General features: G+C 54.5%; 1 protein-coding gene across 4 annotated transcripts; it reads left to right on the forward strand.

Moving 5' to 3' along the window:
- The first annotated feature begins 1,443 nt into the window (after positions 1-1,443).
- Positions 1,444-17,136, forward strand: TBX1 (T-box transcription factor 1). 4 transcript variants are annotated; one of them, XM_034068207.1, is made up of 10 exons: positions 1,444-1,557; positions 2,376-4,141; positions 5,330-5,458; positions 6,642-7,104; positions 10,348-10,449; positions 11,761-11,932; positions 12,116-12,271; positions 13,472-13,539; positions 13,745-13,845; positions 14,600-17,136. In XM_034068207.1, the coding sequence occupies exons 3-10, from the start codon at positions 5,425-5,427 to the stop codon at positions 15,043-15,045; spliced, it is 1,542 nt and encodes a 513-aa protein (XP_033924098.1). In that variant the 5' UTR covers positions 1,444-1,557; positions 2,376-4,141; positions 5,330-5,424; the 3' UTR covers positions 15,046-17,136. The 4 variants fall into 4 exon arrangements, with proteins under 4 accessions (XP_033924098.1, XP_033924097.1, XP_033924095.1 ...); XM_034068206.1 differs by lacking the exon at positions 1,444-1,557 and adding an exon at positions 1,960-2,193; XM_034068204.1 differs by lacking the exons at positions 1,444-1,557; positions 2,376-4,141 and having other exon boundaries at positions 5,202-5,458.
- The last annotated feature ends 6,583 nt before the right edge of the window (positions 17,137-23,719 follow it).

Here is a 23,719-nt window from a genome sequence, read left to right on the forward strand (position 1 = left end):
CCTTTCCTTTCCTTTCCTTTCCTTTCCTTTCCTTTCCTTTCCTTTCCTTTCCTTTCCTTTCCTTTCCTTTCCTTTCCTTTCCTTTCCTTTCCTTTCCTTTCCTTTCCTTTCCTTTCCTTTCCTTTCCTTTCCTTTCCTTTCCTTTCCTTTCCTTTCCTTTCCCTTTCCTTTCCTTTCCTCTCCTTCTTCTTGTTCTTTATCTCTCCCCTAACATTCCCTCCTTTCCCTGCCGGGAACCCCAAACGCGCCCACCGGCGGAGCACAGAGCGGCTGCCTGCGGTGTCGCGGACCTCGTCAGCGGCGGCCCGGGCCTGAGTCGCTCCCAGCGCGGCCTTGGGTCCCACGTCCCTGCCCACCCTGTGTCGCTGCCGCCGCCGCAGGGAACGAGCCGTGCCACGGGGGCCGCGCACCTGCCGCTCCGGCGCCGGACGGGACGGCTCAGATCCCGCGCAGCAGCGGCGGCTGGGCCGGGCCGGGGCAATGCCACCCGCGGCCGTCTCCCGGGGGTCTCGGCGGTCGGAGGGGAGCGGCTCGGGGCGGCCGCGGGGGTTCTGGAGAATGTGCAACTGGGGCGAGTGGAGTTGGGGCGCCCCTAGGAAACCAGCGAGCTGCAGGGGCGAGCGAGCCCCGGCGAGCGCCGGTGGGACCAACGGGGCCCCGCGCAGGGCCGCCGGCTGGCACCGAGCCGTGGTGACAGCACCCCCGGCCAGACCGCTCCCGGTGCGGGGATGCGGGTAGGCAAAGCTACTCTTGCCGAACGCCGTGCCCCGCGCCGCTCGCCTCGATCTGCTTTTCGTTTGTCTGTCCTTATCGGTCTGCCCGTCTTTGCGATGCCTTTTCCCGACTCTCTTTTTGCTTTCTCTTTATGTCTTTGTCTTTTTTCTTTCTTCCTCTTTCCATTATTTTCCTTCTTTTTATTTCCCTTTTTCCCAATCTTTTTTCTCTTTCCTTTCCTTCTTACTTTTTTTCTTGTCTTTCGTTCTGTTTCTTTATTTTTGTTTCTTTCTTTGTTTCTTCTATCTTTCTGTCTATGTTGCCTTGCTTTCTGTCTTTCTGTGCGTCTTTCTGGGTGATACTTGGTTAACACATTTGACTTGAGGATTTGTTAGATGGATTCGTTAATTTCGGTTCCTATAGTTCAAACCCCAGTTGAAAATAATACTAATAAGTCGCTGTAGTCGTGGTAATAACGATCATGACCGTAATTGTAATAACAGTAGTCACTGATAACGGTTTCAAATTAAACGCCAGAAAATCCCCGTTTTTTCCCGGGACCCGCGGGAATTACATGCTTTTTTTTTTTTTTTTCACCTGCCGAGATGTTCCTGTCTCCTCTTTATCTCCCCGCCTACAACGAATTCATAAATATCTGCGACTCCCGTTAGCGAAACCTCTACGAATTGTTACTGCTTAGCCTGCAGCACCGCTACCGGCAGCATCAGCCTTTCCCGTAGCGTTCTTTGCTATTGCTCGCAGCACACCGGTGCTGCTGCCGCCGCGGCCAGGGAAGCCGGGAGACGCGGGACGCCCCGCCGGCAGGCTGCTCATCTGGGAGGGGTGCGGAGAAATGAGAGTGTGCGAACGCGTGCGGTGCCGCTGCCCCGACCCTGCGTGGCCCCGGCCCCGGCTCGCTGCCGCTGTCCCCCCGCGGCTCAGCGGGGAGCTGGGGTTGCCGTGCCAAGCCCGAGCCAGGCCGTGCGGGGCCGCCCCTCTTTCCCCTGCAGAGTCCGCGCCCGCCTCCCTGCCCCCCCCGCAAGCCGGGCTCTCCGGGGGCCCGTCGGGGCGCAGGGGTTGGGGGGCGGGAGGGACGGTGGAGCGGGCAGAAAGGAGGGATCGCGGGAGGAAAATAGAGAGATGCGGGCGGAGGGGTGAGTGTGGAGGGCTGAGAAGGAGAAGGCGGCGGGCGGTGGGGCCGTGTTTCAGCCGGTCCCCGGGGCCGCGGCGCCAGCCCGTCGGGGCCGCGGCGCATCTGCAGCATAGCCTGAGCGCAGGGTGCGCGGGGGAACCGGGCCTGTGGGACCTGGGCACCTCCGCAGCAAAAAGCCGTGGCTCGGTGGGAACGCGGCCGTCCGTGCCTGAGGGCACCTGTACCGGCCCGTAGGGAGCGGTGCCAGCGGGAAAACACCTGAGAGGGAGGACGAAGGCAGCAGCCCACGGGGTCCGCCTCGCCAGAAAGGTCTGAGGGATTGCAAGGTGCGGAGCCCAAACAGAGGAGAGGGCGGCAGCGGATACCTGCTGCTTGGGGAAGCCTCGCCAGAGCCGGGGAAGGTAGTGGAGCGGCAGGGCAGAGGCGTTGCTCGGGATCCAGGGGCTGGGGGCTGCCGTCGGGGAGTGGGGGGCATTGCAACACTTTGCTTTTTTTGCTGCTGCCACAGGCTTTTGCACCACCGGCATCTGGGTGTTTCGGGCTGAAGCAGTTGTGTGTCCACAGAGCGGGGAGGAGGTGTCCTGCCCTTATTCCCTGTCGAGCTCTAGGAGTTTCTGCAGAGCAGAGCCGTTCCCAGCGGAGAAGCAGCGGGACAACCTCGACCTTCCCTCTCACCTGCTCGGCCGAGGTGTGAGGAGCACCCCGGGGAAGCAGAACGCCCCCCTCGCCCTCTCCCTGGTGCCCTTCCGACAGCTCCCGCGCTCTATCAGTTTCTCTCCAGGGCCCAGGGACGACTGCACAGCCCCGGACAGATCCTTGCTAACGGCGGGGTTAGCAGCCCTTCATCGAGGCTGGACGCTCTTTGCAGAGCTCCGGCGATGCTGAAGGACTGGGGAAGGGGACAGTGCCCGCTGGACGAGATGCCTGGCAAAGGCGGCCTCTGGTTTGAGGCCCTTTTGGCGTGCAGGAGAGGGGATAACGCCGTTTACAGCACTGCGCCGTGCCACCCGCTCCCTCGGCTTTGCTCTGCCGCTGTCGGGTTCCCCCGTCGCGGGGGAGCCAGGGCTGGTTTCGCTATCCCGTCGTCTCAGTTCTGTTCAGAGCTGCTTACACGTGGGGGTGCGGGAGCGGGCCAGCGGGGTCTTAGGGGTCATGGGGCCGCAGGGCAGGCTGGCAACGATTCCCGGAGACCGCTAATTCGCGACCCCGCCGGGCAGGCCGAGGGGCTCGTCCGTGCCCAGGCTGAACTCGACGTATCGCTGCTTCCAGCGCTGCTTCCAGCGGCTTTATCTAAGGAGCAGGGAAGGAGAAAGGGATAAAGCCAGGAAACGATGCGGGCAATAAAGTCAAGGGCAGCAACCTCGACTCTGCTGGGGTGCTGGATTCGGGTTTTTTTCTTAATTTTCAAGGAAGGGGAAATTTTGTTTCCTTCTGGGGCAGAGGCTGCTCAGAACCGGGCACACCTCTGGGAAAGGCTGGTGCCTGTTCACATCAGCCCTTCAGCTCCCTGAGGCGGCTTGCAACTCACGCCAGCGGTTCTTCGCTTTCCTCCGATATTGCCCCAAAGTCTCCTAACGAAATCCCTTTCCCTCCTCCCTGTATTGCCGCCAGGTAAGCGGCGTGGGTCAGCATTGGGACACTCTTCTGTTTGGCGTGTTCCTGAGCTCAGGGTAGAAAGTGCCCCGGTCGGGAATCCCGCTGCAAGCAACAGCAGAGAAACAAAACACCGATCGTGTCACGCTCTGCCCTTATGCCGTTAGCTGCAGGAACATATGCTCAAATATGTAAGAGTAGTCTAGATTTTTCTCTGCAAATATTTTTACCACATCCAAAGATAATATTTCAACAGAAGAATCAAGCCCCGCAGGCTACAGACAGGGCAGCTATATATAACCCGCTTGCTCACTCCGGCTCTCCGCGCATCGCTTGGGTTATGCAACCCCCATCGCGGCGGTAGCCACCGGCGCGCCCCACGGCTCCGCCCGCCCCGTCGGGGCATATCCCCCGGGACCTCGGTGCAGCCACCCGCCTGGAGGGACCGGCACCGGGACTGGGACCGGGGCCGGGACTGGGACCAAGGCCGGGACTGGAACCGGGGCCGGGCCGGCCCGGCAGGGCTCGCCCAGCGCCGATGTGGAGGAAGGGCCCGGGGGACGCCGCAGCGCTCCGAAGGGTCGGTGCCGGGCGGTGAGTAGCGTCTCACCCTCGTCAGGACAGGGCGGGGAACCGGGAAAGCCGTCCACGGTAGCCAGCGGAGAGCGGCCCCCGGTCCAGGTGAGCCGTGCAGGTGCTGCCGGCAGAGAGGGCTCTCACGCCGGGCCGGGCAAACCCTCGCCGGCCGCCCCGTTGTTGTTTGCCTTTTTCTCCGCTTTTTTTGACCAATGAAATGCTCAAAAGCCCGCGGGTGCTTTGGTGCTTTGGTGGCTCGGGAGTGGAGGGTCACATCCTGCCCCGGCGAGACGGCACCTGCGCCCGCAGCGCTGCCCGACGTGCCCGGCGCTGCGGCCGCTCGGACTGCGAGTCCCTGGGCCGAGCCGGGGCAGCCTGCGGCACTGTGGTGGATAAGGGCTGGAGGAAGGGAGCAATCCTCCCTCTCGGTGCCGGACATCCGCAGCGTGACTCCGGGCTCGGCTCGGCTTTTCCTTTCCCGTCGGCCGGTTCCCGGTGCCGTGATTGACACCATCGACCCCTCCGCCCGCCCCGAAGCACATCCCATCCCTCCCCGCCGGCAGCTCGCCGTGCCCGGGAGGCGGGGAAGGGCCTCCCCAGCCCTTTGACACCGTCTCGGCAGGAGTTTCACTTCGCTTTCGCCGCTGCCGCAGCCGCTTCTGCAGGCAAACACCCCCGGCTTCCATGTGACGCCTCCGAGCCACTGAATGGGGGAAAGTGCCTATAAGGGAGACACTTTCCCTACGTGCAGGAGAAAATGAGGGGACGGGGGGGCAGAAGCAGGAGGTGGTGGCTAGGAGGAAGGGAAAACAGAAAAATAAATTAATAAATCGCAGGGAACGAAGTTGAGGGAAGAGAAACAGGGACGCTGGGGAAGAAATTTGTGGGGATATTTCTTTATTCACCCCCCCTATCCGGTCCCCTCTCCCTGACAGGGATCGATCCAGCCGTCGCGGTGCTCGGTGCTGGCTGCGAAGGGGCCCGGGGAAGTTTCTTGCTCCCCAACGCCCTTCCCGGGGGGACACTGAGGCTTTAGGTTGTTTTCTGGTGTGGATTTTTGGTTGTTTTGGGTTTTTTTTAAGGTTCCCTCCCCCCCCGTCTGGAAGGAGGGGGGTCTCTCTCGCACCTCCCTGGATGGTGTGGTAGAAAGGAGGGGAGTGAGGTGGTGGGAGGGGGGGCTGGTGGTGGGAGGCTGTCGCGGCTGCTGCTCCTGCATTGGTGTCTCCCCTATGGACGAAAACAGCCCTCTGTCTCCCAAGGCAAATGCTTTCAGTATCGCCTCTCTGATTTCAGTCGCCGCCGCCGCCGAGCAAGCAGGGAAGGGAGCGCTGGAGGAGCGGCGCGGCGGCCGCAGCGCGCCCGCCCGCCCCGGCTGCCGCTCGCAGAAGATGCACTTCAGCACCGTCACCAGGGACATGGAAGGTGAGCGCTGCGCTCGGCCCCCCATGGCCGCCGGTCGGAATCCCGGCCACTGCTTCCCGGGGTGTTTGTACGCGTCCTGGCCCCGCGGCCGGGCCAAGGGGAATGCACAGAGCGCGGCCTGCCCGCAGAGCCGGCCAGAGGGGTTTTGCCGGGCCCCCTCAGCCTTCCTATGGAGAATGAGGCTCTGCCTGTACCCCAGTGGCGGCTTCCGACGGCTCTGCCGCTTGGATCCGCGTCTCCTCGGAGGTGCTGGAGCATCCCCCAAGTGTGCCGGCCGTGCCCAGGGCAGCGGCGGGCCGGAGCTCGGCTCCCGCTGGCTCTGTAGCTGCTGTCCGGCCTGGGAACTGCGGCGGAAATAACTCGAGAGACCCCCAGGACCTCGAGGAGCCCTTGAGCATCGGAGGGGATCCGAAGGGACCGTCCGATCCCCGGGGCGGCCTGTCATTCGCCGCAGGGCCCGCTCAAGCAGGCGCCCAAGGGCTGCTTGGCCGGGGCCGTTCCGGCGCTCCTCGGCGCGTATTCGGAGCTTTGGTCTGGTCCCCGACTGTTCGCCCTCTCTCGCCCGGGGATGAAAATAAGGGGGGGAATTGCCACTCGAGGTCTACCTGTCCCCTGTCAGCCGTGGCCCCAGAGCGAGGGACGTTACCTGCAGCGCGGCAGCTACACGGAAATAAGAACCAATTTCTGTCTCTGAGTTCCCCTTCCTCCTCTTTTTTGTTTTCTTTTTTTTTTTTTTGGGGGGGGGGATGTTAGGGGAGAAGCAGTCTGTGGAAGTTTGCTTTGTCCCAAATCGTGTGCAGCAAGGGAGGCCTTCTGCAGAGATCGCACGGGCTCTGCACCGCCGCGGCTCTTGGCAGATCTCTGGGGTTTGCAAAGGGAAAAAAAAAAAAAAAAGAAAAAAAAAGGAAGCAAAAAAAAAAGGGAAGAAAAAAAAAAAAGAAGGAGCCGAGGCAGGCAGCGGGAGCAGCGAGCTCCCCGCCTGCCCCGGGGGGAGCGGGGCTGGGGCCAAGCAAAGCGGAAAGGGGGAGGCGCCCCACTGGGCTGGGCGCGGGGCAGGAGAGGAGGCGGAGGGCACCCCGCGGAGCCGGCCGGAGGCGGGGGCCGCACGGAGCGGCGCGGAGCTGGGGGGGGGAAGCGGGAGCCGGAGCGGAGCCCTGACCGCCTGTTTTTGGAATGATTTCAGCTATCTCCAGCCCCTGGCTCACCCAGCTGTCCCATTTTTGCGATGTTGCAGCTTTCACGGCCAACAGCCTGAGCAGCCTGAACGCCTCCGGGGGGTACCACCTCTCCCCTTCCCCGGGGGACCCGTACGGACAGCATGAACCGCCACACTACGAGCCTTGCACGGCTCAGCAGCATCCGCACCCGCAGCCACAGCCCCAGCACGGCTACCCCTTCGGCGGGGCGGCGGCGGCAGCCGGGGCCAATCCGCCGCCCCCAGGCCCCGAGCCGCCCGAGGGCGCCGGGGGAGCCGCCGCGGGGCCGGCCGCCGTCTCGGGCTGCTCCACGGGGTCGGCCACCGCGGCTAAGGCGCCAGTGAAGAAGAACCCGAAGGTGGCCAACGTGAGCGTCCAGTTGGAGATGAAGGCTCTGTGGGACGAGTTCAACCAGCTGGGCACCGAGATGATCGTCACCAAGGCCGGCAGGTCAGTGTGAAGCCTGTAAGCAGCCCGGTTCTTCACCCGCTCCCTCCGGCCCCGGGCACCCTGGCACGCCTGGGCGGTTGAATTCACGGTTCGGGGGAAAATCGAGGCTGGACAAGGGCAAGCTGCGGGGCAGCTTCTACCGGGGCGAAATCTGCGAGATCTTACGGCCCGAAGGCCTTGGGTGTTGCGGGGACGAACGCGCGGCTCCCACAGGCTGGAGGCGAAGGTGTGCGTGAGGCGGCCCGGTTCGGGGAGCCGCGCAGTGCGCTCTGCCGCCGGCTTTCACATCCGCTGGAAAGGGCTCCCTGCTCCTCCGGGAGCTTTCGGGTTTGGTTACCCCACACGGGACGTAGATCCGTGTTTGCGGAGGACACTGTGCTCCCGGGGCGGAAAGCGACGGCACGGGGCGGGGAGGAAAAGTCAACAAACCAACCCGTGCGGTACCTGTAACTAACTTCTTTATCACGGGCAGAGCTTTCCCCGCCAGCGGGGAAGCAAACAGACCCTCATTCTGCACCTTGAAACGTCTTCCAGGGCTGTTGTATTTCCCAGCTCTTCCGTAACGAGCCCGGCTGTGCCCGGCTCTCCTCGGCCCTGCTCTGAACGCTCCGCTCGGCTGGCCGGGACCCCGTTCCCTGCCAGGGAACAAAGGAAACGGTCTATGCGATCGCTTTAGAAACCAGCAAAAGTTGTGGGGGAGAAGAGAAGCCCCAATCACGGTTGTTAATTACTGCATTTAGCTGAAGTCTCCGGGAAGCGCCGTGGCCGCGCCTGCTTGGGCAAAGCTGCGGAGCTTTCCCCGCGCGGGCTCCGGGCAAACGCTGCCTTAGGGGGGAGCAAGAGCATTGCTCGGGCTCGGGTCTGTTCCCTTGGTTTAAAATGATTCGGCGGAGAGGAGAAAAGAAAAACAAACTATCAAACCCAGCGGTGCCGGCTCTCACTGAGCCGCAGGGCAGCAGTGCGAGCTCCGGGTGCTGCTGCAGCTCCGTCGCAGGGGAGAAGGGCGCAGTGCTGCCGGTTGGGCTCCGCTCCGAAAGGGCCCAGCACAAGCGGTAACCGCCGCCGTGCGCTCCCGCTTTCCCTCCAGCAGTTTTGAGGGTCTAGAATATACAGACATGTTTCTGTATATACGCAGGGTGGGGGGAGTTGTTTGGTTTGGTTTTTAATTAGCAGTTTACTAAAGTCCCCGCGATACCGGGCGGAGGGGCTGGCGCGGCCGTGCGGGACCCCGGGCGTGATTTACCTCAGCCGGTGCCTGCCCCGGCGCCGGGCTGCGCAGCCCGCTGTCTCCGGCTGCGGCCCCTGAGCCCGGCGCCGGGATCGGCGCTGCTTTCCGTAGCGGAAAAGGTCGTTGAGGCTCCAGGCGGAGGCTCTCTGCAAACAGAAGCTCTTCGATCTGGCTTTCTTGGCTCTCCCGAAAGCATTGCAAATACCCCACTCCAAAAGGGCTCGGAAATAAACCAGCTCGATTTGAATTAGAGCCTTTTCCCGCTTCTTTTCGCTTGTTTTCTGACACCGACAGATATCCAGACAGGGGTGTGAAAACAGGAGAAACTGGGGTAAAACCAGCAGGAAAAGAAGGGCTCAGCGAAAGCGCTTCAAAGCCTGTTCTCTCCCAGCTCCTCTGGGCTGGCCTTGCTGTTTGTCTAGGTGGGTCTTATAATCTCGGGTTGTTTGTTTTAAAACTTAGTTTTAAAACAAGAAACACCGGAACTGGAGCTAATGGGGGCTTTTACACCTTTAAAAATAATAATAACAGAGGGAGCAATTGAGAACGTCTGTCACAGTTTGTAAAAGCGTTGCAGAGAGGGAGGCGCAGCGCCCGATCCCAATGCTGCCCGGCAGTGCCGGGCCTGGGCTTGAAGGTGCTGCGGGGCCAGAGCCCGCTGCCCATCGCCCTGGCAGGTAGCCTGTCCTCAGCGTAGAGTAACGGCACACAACCAAAAAAGCTCCGGGAAGAGGCACGGCGGGTCCGGCCGTGCACCCCGAGAATGAGCCGGGGGGAGACTCCGTGTCCGGGTTTGATCCGGGTTGTTTTTACTGGGGATGTTGGGAGTTTGGTTTTTCAATGGCTGCAAATCACCTTCCCGAAATGCGGACCGCTGCTGCTCATTTCGTTTCCTACTCGGGACAAGAAGTGTAGCAAACAAAACTGAAGCTGTAACGAGCCCATATGCGAGGGCGAATCCCGCCAGGGAGCCGCAGGCCAGGCCCTGTCCCCGCAGTGTGCAGAGGGAGGTGGGGTTGCCCGACCCCATCCCTTAGCCCGCCCCCGATCGTATTTTCCCCCTCGAAGGGATCGTGCCCTCCCTGAGCGTGGGACCCGCGCCCCCGGCTATAGCTTGGGGTCTGCAGGGGCCTGCGCAGACTAGAGCAGCGGGGACAGCCCTGGGGGGCGAACTGCCTTACCCGGGAGCCTCGGGCACGTTCGCGCTCTCATTTTGACCCGTTAAAGGTGCGTGGACAGGGAGCTCGGCCGGGTTCTGATAAGGAAGCGGAGGCGAGAGCGGGTTCGCTGAGGGATCCCCATTGCCCCCTAGTCCCTGCCCGCCTCGGGGTGTGTTTGCCCTCCGGGCTGCGGGAGGTCTCCTGTTAGCCCCAGAAACCACAGTGCTACAACCGCTGCTTTAAAACGGGCACAGATTTGGGGGAAAAATTGCAGAAGTGGGAACCCTCACATCGCCTGCAGGAGGTTCTAAACATGCCCTCCGGGCTGCCCAAGCTTCCCAGGGCTCTGCCAGCAGCTCAGCGTGGTGTGTCCAGAGATGGGGTAATGCCTTGCATCTGCCTCAAATCAGGTCAGCTGGAAAAAGGATGAGGAAGCTGAGGGGAGGAAATTCTTTTCACTTGTATCTCCCCATGACAAAAGCTGCGGTGGTACTTGTTTCCCCTTCTCCGGTTTGACATTTTGGGTGTCCAACACAAACGGTCCTGGAACCGGCAGGAGAGGCAGGGCCCAGCTCGTCCTGCAGGATGCTGCAGAGGACCAGGGGACACGGCAGCCTCTTTCTCCACACTGACCGGCAGCATCTGTCTTTTTCTGCCATTCTGGCCGGCGGTTCCTGCGAGGGGGTCGAACATTGCAATTGGGTAGGAATCAGGGCAGCAGGAGGTGGGAGAACTTGGAAGGTTGTGGGGCTCCCGTTCACAGCACCCCCGGTAAGGGAGGGTGTATCTGCGTCAGCCCCTCAGGGATCCCACTGCCCCTCAACTCAGTTCTGCTCTCTCTCCCTTCTGTGCCAGGCGCATGTTCCCCACCTTCCAGGTGAAGATATTCGGGATGGACCCTATGGCAGACTACATGCTCCTCATGGATTTCGTCCCTGTGGACGACAAAAGATATCGGTAAGTAGCACGCTGCCCATCCGTGGCTCTCAGCACTGTGAGAGCTGGAGGGTCGCTGCTCACTTCCTGTACCCTCGGGGCTCGCGGGTGCGCTTCTGGGCCGAACACATGCCGGTGTGTCTGGGAGAAGACGCTGGATGTGGCTGCCCCAGGGTCTGTTTCACACCATTACGAGTTTGGGACCTGGAGGGGCTCGGCTGCACTGGCACAGACCCGTGGGGCCTCCTCGGCTTTCTCACAATGCCCGCGGCCGGACCGGGCAGGAGCTGCCTTGTCTTTCCCAGAAAAGCCCTCCCTGCCCAGTCTCCACCCGGCAAAAACCCCTTGCTCCCTAACGAATATTCCCTGGTGGTCCTCGAGTGCTGTAACCTCTGGGCTGTGGCTGGTGGCTCGGCAGGGCTGTACCGTGCCTGCCAGGGAGCTCACCGGGTGCTTGGGTGAAGAGAGTAGGGTTTGTGCAAAGTGCACGGGCCATCTGAGCCACAAAACCCTGGCCCTTGTTTCCAGCGTCAGCATGGGAAGGCCTTGGAAGCTGGCGACTCGCAAGGCAGTGATGGGGTCTGGTTTGGCACCCCTTTAATTTGAAGACAGAGAAAGGCGCATTATGTTTTTAGCTTCAGATCAGGACGCCGAGCAGGCAGCCGTGTAGGAATCGCAGGGTCCAATATATAAATATTTAGACAGATATCCAAATTCTCAGGGCGTCTTAGAAATGTTTGCTTGTCAAGGGAAGTGGGATATATAACATCCAATTGAGTATATCTTTAAAAAGTAATGTTTCTGCTCAAGTCCAATGGTGTCTAATTCCCCCTGTGCAAACACTGGCTTTTAAAGTAAACACGTGTATAGAAGATTGGTTTCTCTGTTTTAAATGTTACTGTTTAATATGTACTTTGAAAGAATGAAACAAGGCTGCTAAACTCTGGACCTGCTATTAATCTACATATAACTTTCCAGTCTTCACTTAAAGCCACAATATTACTGTATAGAGGGCTCCCTTTCACCCTTTACATTTTTTTTTTAGAGGAAGGGGGAGCTTTTGTGGCTTCTCTTCCAAATCTGTGCAGGTAGCTATAAATTTCCCCCATCCTGCAGATTTTTCATCTGCCAGTTCCATTAGCGACCTGCTAAACTATTAATTCTCCCCTCAACGACTCTGGCTGTGGAAAAGAGCTCACTCGCTGCCGTAGGACACGAATGGACAGGGGGGACTGGGATGGGGGACCCTACCCCCGGCCGAATCCTGCGAGGCCGCGGCGTGCTGGGTGGGAGCCGCTGGACCGCGTCTGAGGGTGCGCTCTCCCCCGGCAGGTACGCCTTCCACAGCTCCTCCTGGCTGGTGGCCGGCAAAGCCGACCCCGCCACCCCCGGGAGGGTGCACTACCACCCCGACTCCCCGGCGAAAGGGGCGCAGTGGATGAAGCAGATCGTTTCGTTCGATAAGCTCAAACTGACCAACAATTTACTGGATGACAACGGGCATGTAAGTGTTGTCGGGCGAGGTTGCACAGACGCCCCGTGCCGTGGTTCCCTTGGGGTGTCCCAGCCCGCACCCCATTCCCCCCCCCCCCCCGGTAGGGTAGCCGGCAGGGCCGGGGGCTGCGCTCTCCTCTCTCCATGCTCCGCCTGAATCAGTTATTGTCTCCTTGCTCGTTTTATCATTCAGATCATTTTGAACTCCATGCACAGATACCAGCCGCGTTTTCACGTGGTCTACGTGGACCCCCGGAAAGACAGCGAGAAATACGCGGAGGAGAACTTCAAAACCTTCGTCTTCGAGGAGACGCGCTTCACAGCCGTGACCGCCTACCAGAACCACCGAGTGAGGAGGCGACGGGGCCCGGGGCAACCGAAAATAGGGGTTGGGGTCGCCGCGGAGATACCGCTGGTGCAGGCGCGCCCTGCTCCGGGCTGTGGGAGTACGGCGGGGCGGGATTACCGCCGCCTCCTCCCCGTCTGCTAAACCCTATTCCGATAGCCGAGGAGCTGAGTTGAGCTCTGCGTCGCTGCACATCGAGGAAGCGATGTGAGCTGCAGCCCCACGGCCCGCTCCCCCGCTCCCGAGGGGAGCTCATTACCCGAGGCTGGAACTAGTTGGAAAACTACAGGCTTCCCGCTGGGAAATGTCACTCTCAATTTGTTAGGATAAATGTGCGATTTTACTTCTCTAAACTCGTAGCGGTCAACTCCTCCCTAGAATACAATGGCATGTTTAAAAAACGAAACGAAACAAAATAACCCACCCCCCCTAATTTGGTGCGGATTTCTGGGCAGCAGTTAATCCAATTGCTTCTTTAAATCGCATTAGTGTAACGTAAAGAGCAGAAATCCCAGCCTAGAGAGCAAATACGGATTCAAAGCAGGGGCTTTTCAGTGCTGCTCAGAGCCGCCTCACTCTTCTATGGGGCCGCAGCTGGTGCCACCCTCTGCAGCGGCTCCCGCGCATCGGCCCCGGATCCTCCGGGGTCCCTGCCGGGGCCAGAGCACGGCTGTGCCTTTAAGGGGCTTCGGAGTCCCTCCCGGCTGGCATTTGCTGATGGCTTCGGACAGCTGCTCTTTCTCTCCTGCTTTCTATCAGTTTGACCTCTAAGGCTGGAACTGTCACTGAGGGGCTTAGAGTTTGTTTTTCAACCCATTCCGGAAACTCACAATCACTTACTTTATCCATGGATTTGCTTAAATATAGAAAATGTCCTGCCTTCTCCAGTCGAATTAAATAAATACATAAGTATGATTTATCCAGTGATTTGTCTTAGCTGCTCCAGTGGTGACCCATATAATGTGGCATTTTCTTACAAGTGCATTTACACAGCTCTTGCAGCCAATGCAGTCGCCTCTCCCTTCACCTTGAACTCCTATTAGATAGTGTCCTAGCCAGCGTTTTCTAACAGAGGGAAAGCACATGTTTGTGCGCTGTGGCAGAGCATGTCCAACTTCCAAACCCAGCTCAGGGGCATGCTTGCTGTCTGACCAGGGGTCCTGTGTGTGCCACTTTGAGACATTTCCCTGCTTCTCCCTACAGATCACACAGCTGAAGATCGCCAGCAACCCTTTCGCCAAGGGATTCAGAGACTGTGACCCTGAGGACTGGTAAGGCTTTGTCTTTATTGACTGTCACTACACCCCACACTCAGCCCCAGTTCTGCATGCACCTGCCCAGCTCGCATCTGCACAAGGCTTGCATGGAAGTTCAGGGGATGCAGTGCCCCATTTGCCAGCTGCAACTCACAGCAGCAGCACTCCAAGTGCTCATTCTGTTGCACCACTGGTATCACTTCTCCCTTTATTCTTCCAGGCCCAGGAATCACAGGCCAGGGGCCCTTCCTCTCATGAGTGCTTTTGCCAGATCCCGGAATCCAGTCTCTTCCCCGGCACACCAGAATGGGACAGAGAAAGGTGAGAGCCCGCAATGGCCTGGCCAGCCTGACACCCAGGACCACAGCGCGTGCATGCTCGGGGTCAGCCCTGCTTATCATGCTGGTGTACTGCTACCGGCAGCAGACACAGCTATGGTGTTAATGAGCTTTGCAGCACCACCTATTTTATTTAACAAAAATAGCCACCTTCATAGCCTAATTAATTTGCCCTAAGTCTAAAAGACTCACAGCTGTTGTGCTTAAGCAACTTTGCTGCTTTAAAATATACCACCCTCTTCCTTTAGTGTCTCTTTTTTGACTTTTTGGCAGCAAGTTCAGCTTTTCAGGCAGGGATGCAGTGATGGCCACTGGCTCTCCTCACAATGCCCTTTTGATGTGCCCCAGCAGCACATTCAGGACCGACCCGCTCCCATTCAGGAGCTTCAGTCAGGTCAAGCAGCACCTCTGCCCATTGACTCCTTTTCCATTACGCAGAGCAAACAACTGCAGAAACAACCAAGGGCCTTTCTTCCAACACACTCCAGGCCTGCAAAATAAAGGGAAGTCTGTATTTGTTTAGTGTTACACAATTACAAAAATTTCAGGCGTGTACCAGCTTGTCAGTCAATTCAGCTCCATTTATCTCAGTCAGAAGGTCCTGTCCCACAAGCCCCGGTTCCTGCTGCATGCCGCTGCGCACTCCGCTCGTTGCAAGCCTCGCTTTTACGGTCGCGCACCGCTTTTCCGTGCCTTGAAGCGAGCCGCGGCGGGGCTGACGCTGTGTGCTCCCGCAGATGCTGCCGAGAGCCGGCGGGAGTTCGAGCGGGAGGCGGCCGGCGGGACGGCGCTGCACGCCGAGGCCGCGCACCAGCAGCTCATGTCCCGCGTGCTCAGCCCCGCGCTGCCGGGCGGCGGCGGCGGCCTGGTGCCCCTGGGCGGTGCGGGCGGCGGCCGGCCCAGCCCTCCCCACCACGAACTGCGCCTGGAGCCCGCCGCCTCGGAGCCGCTCCACCACCACCCCTACAAGTACCCGCCGGCGGCGGCTGCCGCCTACGACCACTACCTGGGGGCGAAGAGCCGGCCCGCGCCCTACCCCCTCCCCAGCATCCGCGGGCACAGCTACCACCACCACCACCACCACCATCACCACCACATGAACGCGGCGGCCGCGGCGGCGGCGGCTGCCAACATGTACTCGTCGTCCGGCGCTCCCGCCAGCTACGACTACGGGCCCAGATAACGGGGCCACCGACGGCGCGAGAGACTGGCTGCGGCCGCGCGTGCAGCGACCGTTACCGTCCTTTCTCCCCCTTCCCGCCTTTCCCTCTGTCCCCGCCTCACGAGTGAGCTGATAGGCCAGCTTGTCCTGACCGACACCCGCCGAGACCAATGGCAGGAAGCCGGAGCCCCCGTCCCGCTCCCCACCCGTCGGCGGGCCGCGAGGCGGTGTGTGGTGAGGGGTCGGGGTGGGTTGAGCGTTGTCCGCCGCGGTGTGACCCGCAGCTGCACTTTGATAAATGAAGCCATATGTCGTTCTGTATCTTCACCCTACCCCCGCGCCTCCGTTAAGCTGTGCCCTCGAGCGCGCCGGGCACTGAGGACCGCTGGAAGCGGTGGGAGGACGGGGAGCAGCAGCGGTGAGGTGATGCGCACCCTTCTCATTCACCCACCGGGTCTTTCGATGGAGGTTTGTTTTTGCAGGTGTCACGGGTATTTCGCAGCCCAGCGGGGTGTGTACGGTCAGCACTGGGCAGGGAGAGCTGCGGGGATGGTCGTGAGCACCGGCGGTACCGGGCCCCGGGGTAGGGTGTAATTCTGCTCGGGTCGGTGTCAGTCTTTGCTGGGGGATGCTTGGTCTCATTTGCAGGTGGCTCAGGTGGTTCTGTGAGGACTGTCACAGGAGGCACAGTTTAGCTTAAGGGAACACTTTGAATCTTCACTGTCAGAACTAATGGCCCACTTCTCCTCCAGTCCCGACCTTCCCCTGAGTTTTGGGCTTCATTGGGGCGGCTTAACCACAACAGCATTTTCTGGAGCTGTTGAGAAGAGCCCATGGCCAAGAGCATGCCGTGTATATCTTCTGGTTTTCACAACAGTGGATGCTAAGGTTTAGAAACCAGCCTGGGGTGAGGGAATACTAACAGTTTAGGCTGTGTACTCCCAGCAATAGTTTGTAAACTGTCTGCTTCCCAGGCAGCCTCACAGTACTGCCTTTCTACATCCTTCCTCGAGCTCTTGACTCCCATTGAGAAGTGCCTTTTAGAGGAGCTTCAGGGTTTTTCCCCCCAAATGCCTCACCCTTTATATTTGGCTGACCCAAACTGCAGTAGTCCCAAAGCACCTATTCTGCACCTACCTGCTTGCTGCATCTCCCCTCTTAAAGCTGGTAAGTACTTTTTCCTTTTTTCCCTTTAACATCTTCCTTCAGTAGTAGTCTTTCCGTATTGTTGAAAGGATGGGCCTGGCCTGTTCATCACAGCTTCTCTGGTGATGTGCTTTGGACAGTTGGTTTGTGTTTTTTGTCAGATGCTCACCAAGTGGCAGTCCCTTTATATTCAGAGAAGGTGTTGAGCAGCCCCTCAGCTGTGTTGGCATACAGTATTATGAACATTTTTAATTCTTCCACTAGTCTATGAAAAGAAGGGGCTTGTCTTTTTGAACGTTCTCTACTCATCCATGTTTGTGCATTTCTACTACAAACCTTTTAAAACATAATCTTTCCCTTGAGCAGGTGGCAGTGTTAATAGCAATGTTTATTCAGTTTCTGGCAGTGGGCTTTGGGCTTCCAAAATATTTTGGAAGGGTTTAAGAAGGGATACAGGCTAACATGAGTATTTTATGTATTTTTTTTCTGTTGTAAAAACCTCATATATCTGGATCCATGAAAAGACTTGTGCAAAAAATATGTATTTTATTCGATATTTGCAGTGAATTGTGAGATTCTTAGTGTCTGACTAAACCATAATTAATGTTCTCAGAAAGGTTGATGTAAAATAGCCTTGTGCTTATTATTAGTCAGTCGGAAATGGCTCTTGGATGTGCTCTGTTGCTTTGCCGCTGTTACTTCAGAGTTTTCAGTATGATTTGTTACCTGTAAACTGATTAGTGCCAAAGCTTTGGTCAAATGTTTAATGAAGTTGTTATATTTATTATTTCTTTCAAAGATTATACAAACACTTCTTTTTTTTTGTTCTTGATAGCTGCAATGTAGGAAAAAAGTGAAAACAACCAAAGAATCACATCTGCAAACATTGTAGATACATGTAGATATCTGTAGATATATGTAGATAATCTTATTTCATTTAAATTGAAAAGACATTGGACAGTGACATTTATAAATGTTTTCCCTCTTCTTTCTTTCTTTCATTTCTTGTTAGATTATTTTGGTATATTTGTCAGTTTGGCAGCTCTGAAGTCTAAACCTTCCTTACAAAATGATGTCATTTAAATAAGGAGGAATACTAAGCTGAGTTGTTAAGTCCGAGCAAAGAGTGAATTTCCGTAGGTGATTGCTCCCTCTCTTCCCTCTTCCTGGTTGCTGGAGCTGCCCATGGTTGTGATCTGTCATTGTGCCCCACTTGGCAGGGTTGGGGTCCCAGAACAGATACCATACATTTGTGTTGGTAAATACTTGCTTTCTTTAAACATACACAGTGTGCTGCAAGAAGTGCAGAATGGCCACACACCTTTCCAAACGTACTTCACTGCGCAAAAGATGAGAGGATTGCGTGACCCAGGACACCAGGACTAAACTGTGCTCTTACAGGAAGTGGCTCAAGGCCCTTGCCTTGATGGTAGGATTTTCAGTTTAGCTCTGTTAGGAATGCACAGAACTTCACACTATGGCTATGGGCCCTCTGGTTGTTCTGTCCTACTCTGTTCTTTGTGCTGTAGAAGAATCACTATAGAACTCCTGTGTCTGAATGGGAAGAAGACACCATGCAGTGGTGTCAAGGCTTGAGTTTGGACTAAGAAAATGGTATTTCTAACCTTGCTTTTAGGCCACCAACATGCAAGGTGCTTGTTATTAAGCATGGTAGCAGTCCATTTCATGTCACGTTTTAGTCCTCAAATCAAGCTTCCTCAGAGCTTTGACTGCTGTTTTCTCCTTGTATGGCCATGTCTGTCTCGCTGGATGGAAAGCAAATAGGGTTGTTTTTGTATCCCAAAAAAAAAATCCAGTTTAAACAAACAAACAGCCCCAATCACTGTGCATTGACCAGTAGAAGCCTTTTGAAAATCACAGCAAATATGTAACACTTTAATTTCATGTTACCTCTCAGCCAGATAGTCACGATATGTCGTGTATAGGCCATACCTTATCCATGTATTGCAGTTTTATTTGGAAAATTACTTTGTATAGTTACATGGATGTTTAAGCGTCTCTCAGTACATGCTGTCACCAAGGTCCATGGCAAACATTTGGAAAGAATGCTGCAGCATTTCCAGACAATACTTCCACTTATGGTCACCTCAGGCCACATGTAACATTGTGTATTTGAAAACTGCTGGTAAAACAAGCCCGAGCACAGAGGTTACAAGCACCCTTTGTCCCTTCCAAACAGCGCTAGAGAATAAATTAGCCATGTGGTTCCATTTTCCAGAGGCACAGGCTGAATTTACTGATTGCTCCAGAGGTCTGAAAACCTCATCACTTACCTCAGTGGATAAATACAGGATTAGGCACTCACAGGTGAAACAAGGCAGGTCTTTGCTTGATCACTTACCCTAAACACTGGGATAGCTCAGGTTTTCAGGAATGTTCTTTTGCTGCTATTTTATCCTTGCTAGTGGACCTGACTACTAGGTCAGGACATGTAGTACGTGTCTTCCACACGCAGGACAGGAGCTATGGGGGTGAGACTTCTGTGTGCTTGCAGGTTCATGTGCACCATTTACTCACTTCATGGATGTTCTTTATAATTTTTCCTTCTCTTCAGGGAAGGCACTAGGACTGCTTTGGGTGGGATGGTGAAGGTGGTCCTCAGTAGATGCATCCTGGGGCATTGGCATCTCTTGAGTCCACCTCAAACATGCATATGTGTACAAGTACTCTGGCTTCCTTAGCTACTGTTACACAGACTAGCACTTGCAGAGTGGAGAATGACCCAAAGTAAGCAGTAAGCATAAAAAGGCATTGTGCAGGCATCAGGCCACTGGGGTCTCCCAGGGTCTAGAAGCTTCCTAGTGCATCCCTGCAAGGAGCTGTGGCTAGTGATGCTGCATGGCCCAGAGCCACCTCAGCTGTCTCAGGGTCCTCCCCTTGCCAAATAGACTTAATCCTCTATAGCAAGAGGGTTTCAGCTTGTGATGCCTGGATCCCTGGCCAAGGGATTTGGTCCGAAAGGAACAAGCTGGTTCACTCATGATGTGCGACATTCTGTCTATGTAAAGGGATCCCTATAACTGCTGGAAACAAGTTAGGTGCCCACAGGTTAGGTCTGGGGGGCAGAAGCTAAGCCCTGCTGCCTGGAGCAGCTCTGGGAGAGCCAGCACAGCAGTGCTTGCAAAGCAAGTTGTGGCACCTTCGTCCAAGGAGTTCAAAAAGTTGCTGTGAGCCTGTTGAGCATGGCTGAAGTGGAGGGTGCGGGACGGGTGTGCGTGTGCACATACATATGCAGGTTCTTGCTGCTTTTGCTTCTGTTCATTTTCATGATGGGTTGAAGACAAACCCATTTATGCTGGCAGAGCGCTGAGCCGCTGGGTGCAATGGGCTGACCCGTCACAGCCGGGAGAGGCCGTGTCACCCCTGGGTGTCTGTGTGGGGGAGGTTGGTCTTTGGGGGTACGCGGCTACCCCTGCGCTCCGGCTCCAGCGGACGCGATGCTGCGCCGTCGCCGTGCCTGAAGAGCCGGCTCCCTCCAGAGGGAAGAGCTGCGCATCGCACGGGTTAGGTCGTGCACACACGGAAAGTGAACCCTTACAGAACTGTAGCCGGGGCTTGCAAATACGCAGTCTGAGAGAAAAATATAGATTTGTTTTAGAAAGCAAAGGTCTGATGTTTGAAGCACACAGGCATAAACAGGGAAAGGCAGTAATCTGTGAGTTAGAATTTGCGGATAATTAGCCAGTGGTAATTCAGCTATTGCTGTGAGCTGGTGTTACGGAAGTGCAGCCTACTAGTGCAGAGGCATGTATACGTATATGTGTAGGTATTTAACTTTTTTCTAAATATATGAGTTTTTTTCTTCACTTAATTATTCTGATTGACCTGATCAGTCAGGTATTTTATTTACAGGAATGTTTGACACAACCAGATGAAAGTGACTGCACCCAAAGATTTCTGTTACTGGCCATTATCATGAGCACTGTGTGTGCTTGTCAAGTGTTCTTAAGTTAAAGCAAAACATCCCCATTACCTGTGGGAATCTAGTTAGTGTATCAGAGGCTTTCTCATTTCCAAGAACATTGTTTCATTCTTTTTTTTCCCCTGCCCATTGTACACTTGATCAATGCAAAAAGCAAGAACTGGTTTTGAAGATATACATTAAGGTTGAAAGGTGTGGAGTTGTCCCATATACACTGTGTATGTACATGCACAAGTCTGCTTTGCAAAGGTCCACTTCCCTTCAGGAAGTCTATGTAAAGTACTGTATGTGTTGCATATGCCAAAAAAATGCCGTTATTCCCCCCCATTAATAGAAATGACCTATTATAAATTTACCAAAGATACCATAGTTTTATAAATTGGCTGCATATGTTTGTGTAATGTATTTATTATATCACATTTCATAGCATTTTTGTTTTATGAAATTCAGCCTTGAATATGTCACATATGTTTTGCATATATGTGCAATACTTGGCCAAGTATATCCGAGTAAAGTATGATAAATGTGTTCTTTCCATATGGGAAATTAAATGTTTTTCCAGATTAAAAAGAAAAAAAGAAGTTTATGAAGAGCAGCCTATACAAAATAATTACAATAAATCACTCTTATTTAAGTTAAATTATAAATTTGAACTAGTAACAAAGTGATTAAGAACAAAAGCCAAAGAAGTCACATTTAAAACCTAATTCTTTAAAGAGATGGTGCAGTATAGAGGGGAATGGAGCACACACATTTTCCAGGCAACCTGCTACATAGTATAAAATCATGCACGCTTACACAGCAACTTCCGTCTCGTGTTCCTGGAGTGATTCTGCAGCTGATAAAGGATGGGCTCTCACCACCTCCGAGAGAGGACAAACATTTTGTATGGTGTGCCTCACTGAGAAAGCAAGTGCCCCAGAACATCTGTGCTAGCCTGAGCTGCAGTTAGTGTTCTGTAACTCCTGTATGAACAGCTCCCAGTGGTCATGGGTTGATGGAGCAGGAAAGGGTATTTTCCTACATCCACATGTGCTCTCACTGTAGCTGGTGCTGTAACTAAGCACTGGTAGCTTCAGTGGGTAGGGCAGGACACCTCTGGTGCTAGTGCTATGTTCTGTACCTGCCTGCAATAGAGAAATTGCCCAAGTGCCCAAGTACTCGGACTGCAGTTCTTGGGCTGTACATGTGAATTGCAAAAGGAAGTTAAAGATGGAATGAACAGCACATAAAACTTAGAGAAGCTCCTTCATGTGAGGTGTTTGTGCTGTTAGTTTTCTCAGTGGTTTTAGCTTGACTGATGGACAAGGGCTTTGTGTTTGCTCTTTTACTCTGTTTGCTTAGCACTCCCATTGTCCCTCATTCTGTGGGCAAACCATTCCCCTTCCCCCTTGGTGCTCCAGCCTGGCTGCTTCAGCTGCCTTTTTGGGGGGCTGAGCACCAAAGGTGGGCAGGGAGAGCTCACACTGAGTGGAGGGGTTGTGGGCAAAGCTGTTCCATTCCAATCAGCAGGGCAGAGGAGGGGTGCTGAGTGGGGACTGCAGCAGCCCTCCAACCAGGCTGATTTTATTTGAGCACTGCCTTACACATTTCTTTTATTTCAGCAAACATGAAGTGAGTCTTTCATTTTATTCCCTTTCCTGCCTGTTGTCAACTGCTTCAAACCAGATGGGCTCAAGAGATAAAGCTATAAAGACTCAATGTCTCTATTTAGTGTGATGCCAAGTCTGCATGCCATCAAAATATTTGAGGCAAAAAATCTGAAAACACAATACTTACCACAAGCCTGATGTTATAAGCAGCCTAGATGCTTTTCTGTGCACAATGTATCCATGAATCACGGAGATTTTCTATCAGGAATTTTTTAATTACCATCAAGACAAATGCCATGTCCACCTTCTCTGCCATGTTCAAAATTACTGTGTGGGCCTAATGCACCAACCTTCCTTCCACCTATGTCAGAATATGTTTATAGCAAGTGGTGCCATAGGTGCCTGGAAAATGTACTTTTGCATGCATGAGGTGCCAGAGCTATAGAGCAGAGTGATGGCTCAGCAGTTTAACGTCCTCCCTGGACTCCCTGATCTGGTCATAATCAGGATCAATCAACCCTGCAGCTGGTAGGAAGGAGACATCGTTGCTGTCCAGAAAGTGCTGAAGGATTTCTGTATTTGTTGCTGTCCCAATTTACATATACTGTGAGTAAAACCTAGGATGAAATGGCACCCAGCTGTAACAGCAGTCCTCATGCAGCAGCTTTTTATTTTTCCCTTTTCTAAATCACAGCTTCAAATTGTAACAGATAACTGATAAAATTAATATCGTTTCACTGCTGTGTCACTGTCCTGTAAGGAGATAGTATTGTTCTGGGATGGTTCTAATGCAACACATGTGGCTGCTTCCAGACCCCAGTCCCTCCCAGTGCTATCTCCCACGGCACTGTAACATCTGGCATTGTGACTGTTCGTAGTAGAGAAATAAACACCCACTCCTCTGGGTGAGCACAGAGGTGTATTTAGAAGCGTTAGGCTGCAGTTTATGGGATTTCCTAGTGTTCCAACACCTTTAAAAAAGGGTGCTGGGGAGGTAGCAGCAAATACGTCTGAAACTGAAATGAGCTGGTGTACAGGTTTAGAAAGAAACCTTTCACTCTGTGCTAATTCTAGGAACTTTTCCTGTCACTCTCATCCTTGTCCCATAAGAAATGTGGTGCCTTGCTGGAGGTGTTCTGCTTCAAGGACCTTTGTGCTTCCCAGAATCTTCAGATCACCTAACTTACAGGGGCAAGTTGCTTCTTTGTTTTTATTCCCCCCTTGCCCCCTTTAATCCTCTTTTATCAAATCAAATTCCTCTGAGATAAGCCAGAATAAAGCAGTACACAGTAATGCTGTTAGAACATACAGATACATTTCATACTATCAGTCAGGTGAGCAAAACATTCACAACTGAGGGATTACGTTGCTGTCCCAACTATGTATTTTAACAGTACATTACAGTGTTGAAGTTTTTGCAATGGATTGTATTGAAGGGGAATAAACACGAATAGCTAAAACAGAATTTCCCCCTTCAGACATGAGCAGTGAGTGTATTTGGAGGTGTGTATCACTACTCGGGAACAAAATTCTTAATAGGCAGCATAAATGCAGCTGATGATAGTTTTAAAATACAGAGGGGAGAGGATGGCTCAAGCCAGACCTACGTCTCACTTTGCGGTGTTTGATAAGGGGTGGTGGTAAATACAACCAGAGACCAGGGCAGCTGTGACTAACCTGGGCCCTGGCTGCTGGTCTTGTCTTGACCAAAAGGGATGAGGTCAGGGGGCAAACAGTTTGGTATCTAAAATATGGCTACTTGCCCCACACTTACTTTGCTGTTGTTGTCAAGTTTCATAATTGGTATGCTTCAATTTAAGTCTGTTGTAGAAATGGAACTTTTTATCTGCTGTATCTGATAGTGCAGAATTTTAACTTCTTTTCTGAGTTTAATTTTGTGCTGAGATCCTTAAATGAATTGCCAAAAAAACCCCCAATATGATCTTAATTCATGATCGTTTTCTTCGCATTGTAAAAGAAACTTCCAGCATACCCCAGGAGAGCAGGGCATGGA

Source organism: Melopsittacus undulatus, chromosome 12, assembly GCF_012275295.1.
Source record: "Melopsittacus undulatus isolate bMelUnd1 chromosome 12, bMelUnd1.mat.Z, whole genome shotgun sequence".
In the NCBI taxonomy this organism is placed as follows: Eukaryota; Metazoa; Chordata; class Aves; order Psittaciformes; family Psittaculidae; genus Melopsittacus; species Melopsittacus undulatus.

Bases quoted from the DNA above. Each gene is read 5' to 3' on its own strand.
- TBX1 (XM_034068204.1), top strand. From the start codon at position 5,266: ATGGACGAAAACAGCCCTCTGTCTCCCAAGGCAAATGCTTTCAGTATC. The intron at 7,105-10,347 runs GTCAGTGTGAAG...CTTCTGTGCCAG, and splicing joins ATCGTCACCAAGGCCGGCAG to GCGCATGTTCCCCACCTTCC. The intron at 10,450-11,760 runs GTAAGTAGCACG...CTCCCCCGGCAG, and splicing joins GTGGACGACAAAAGATATCG to GTACGCCTTCCACAGCTCCT.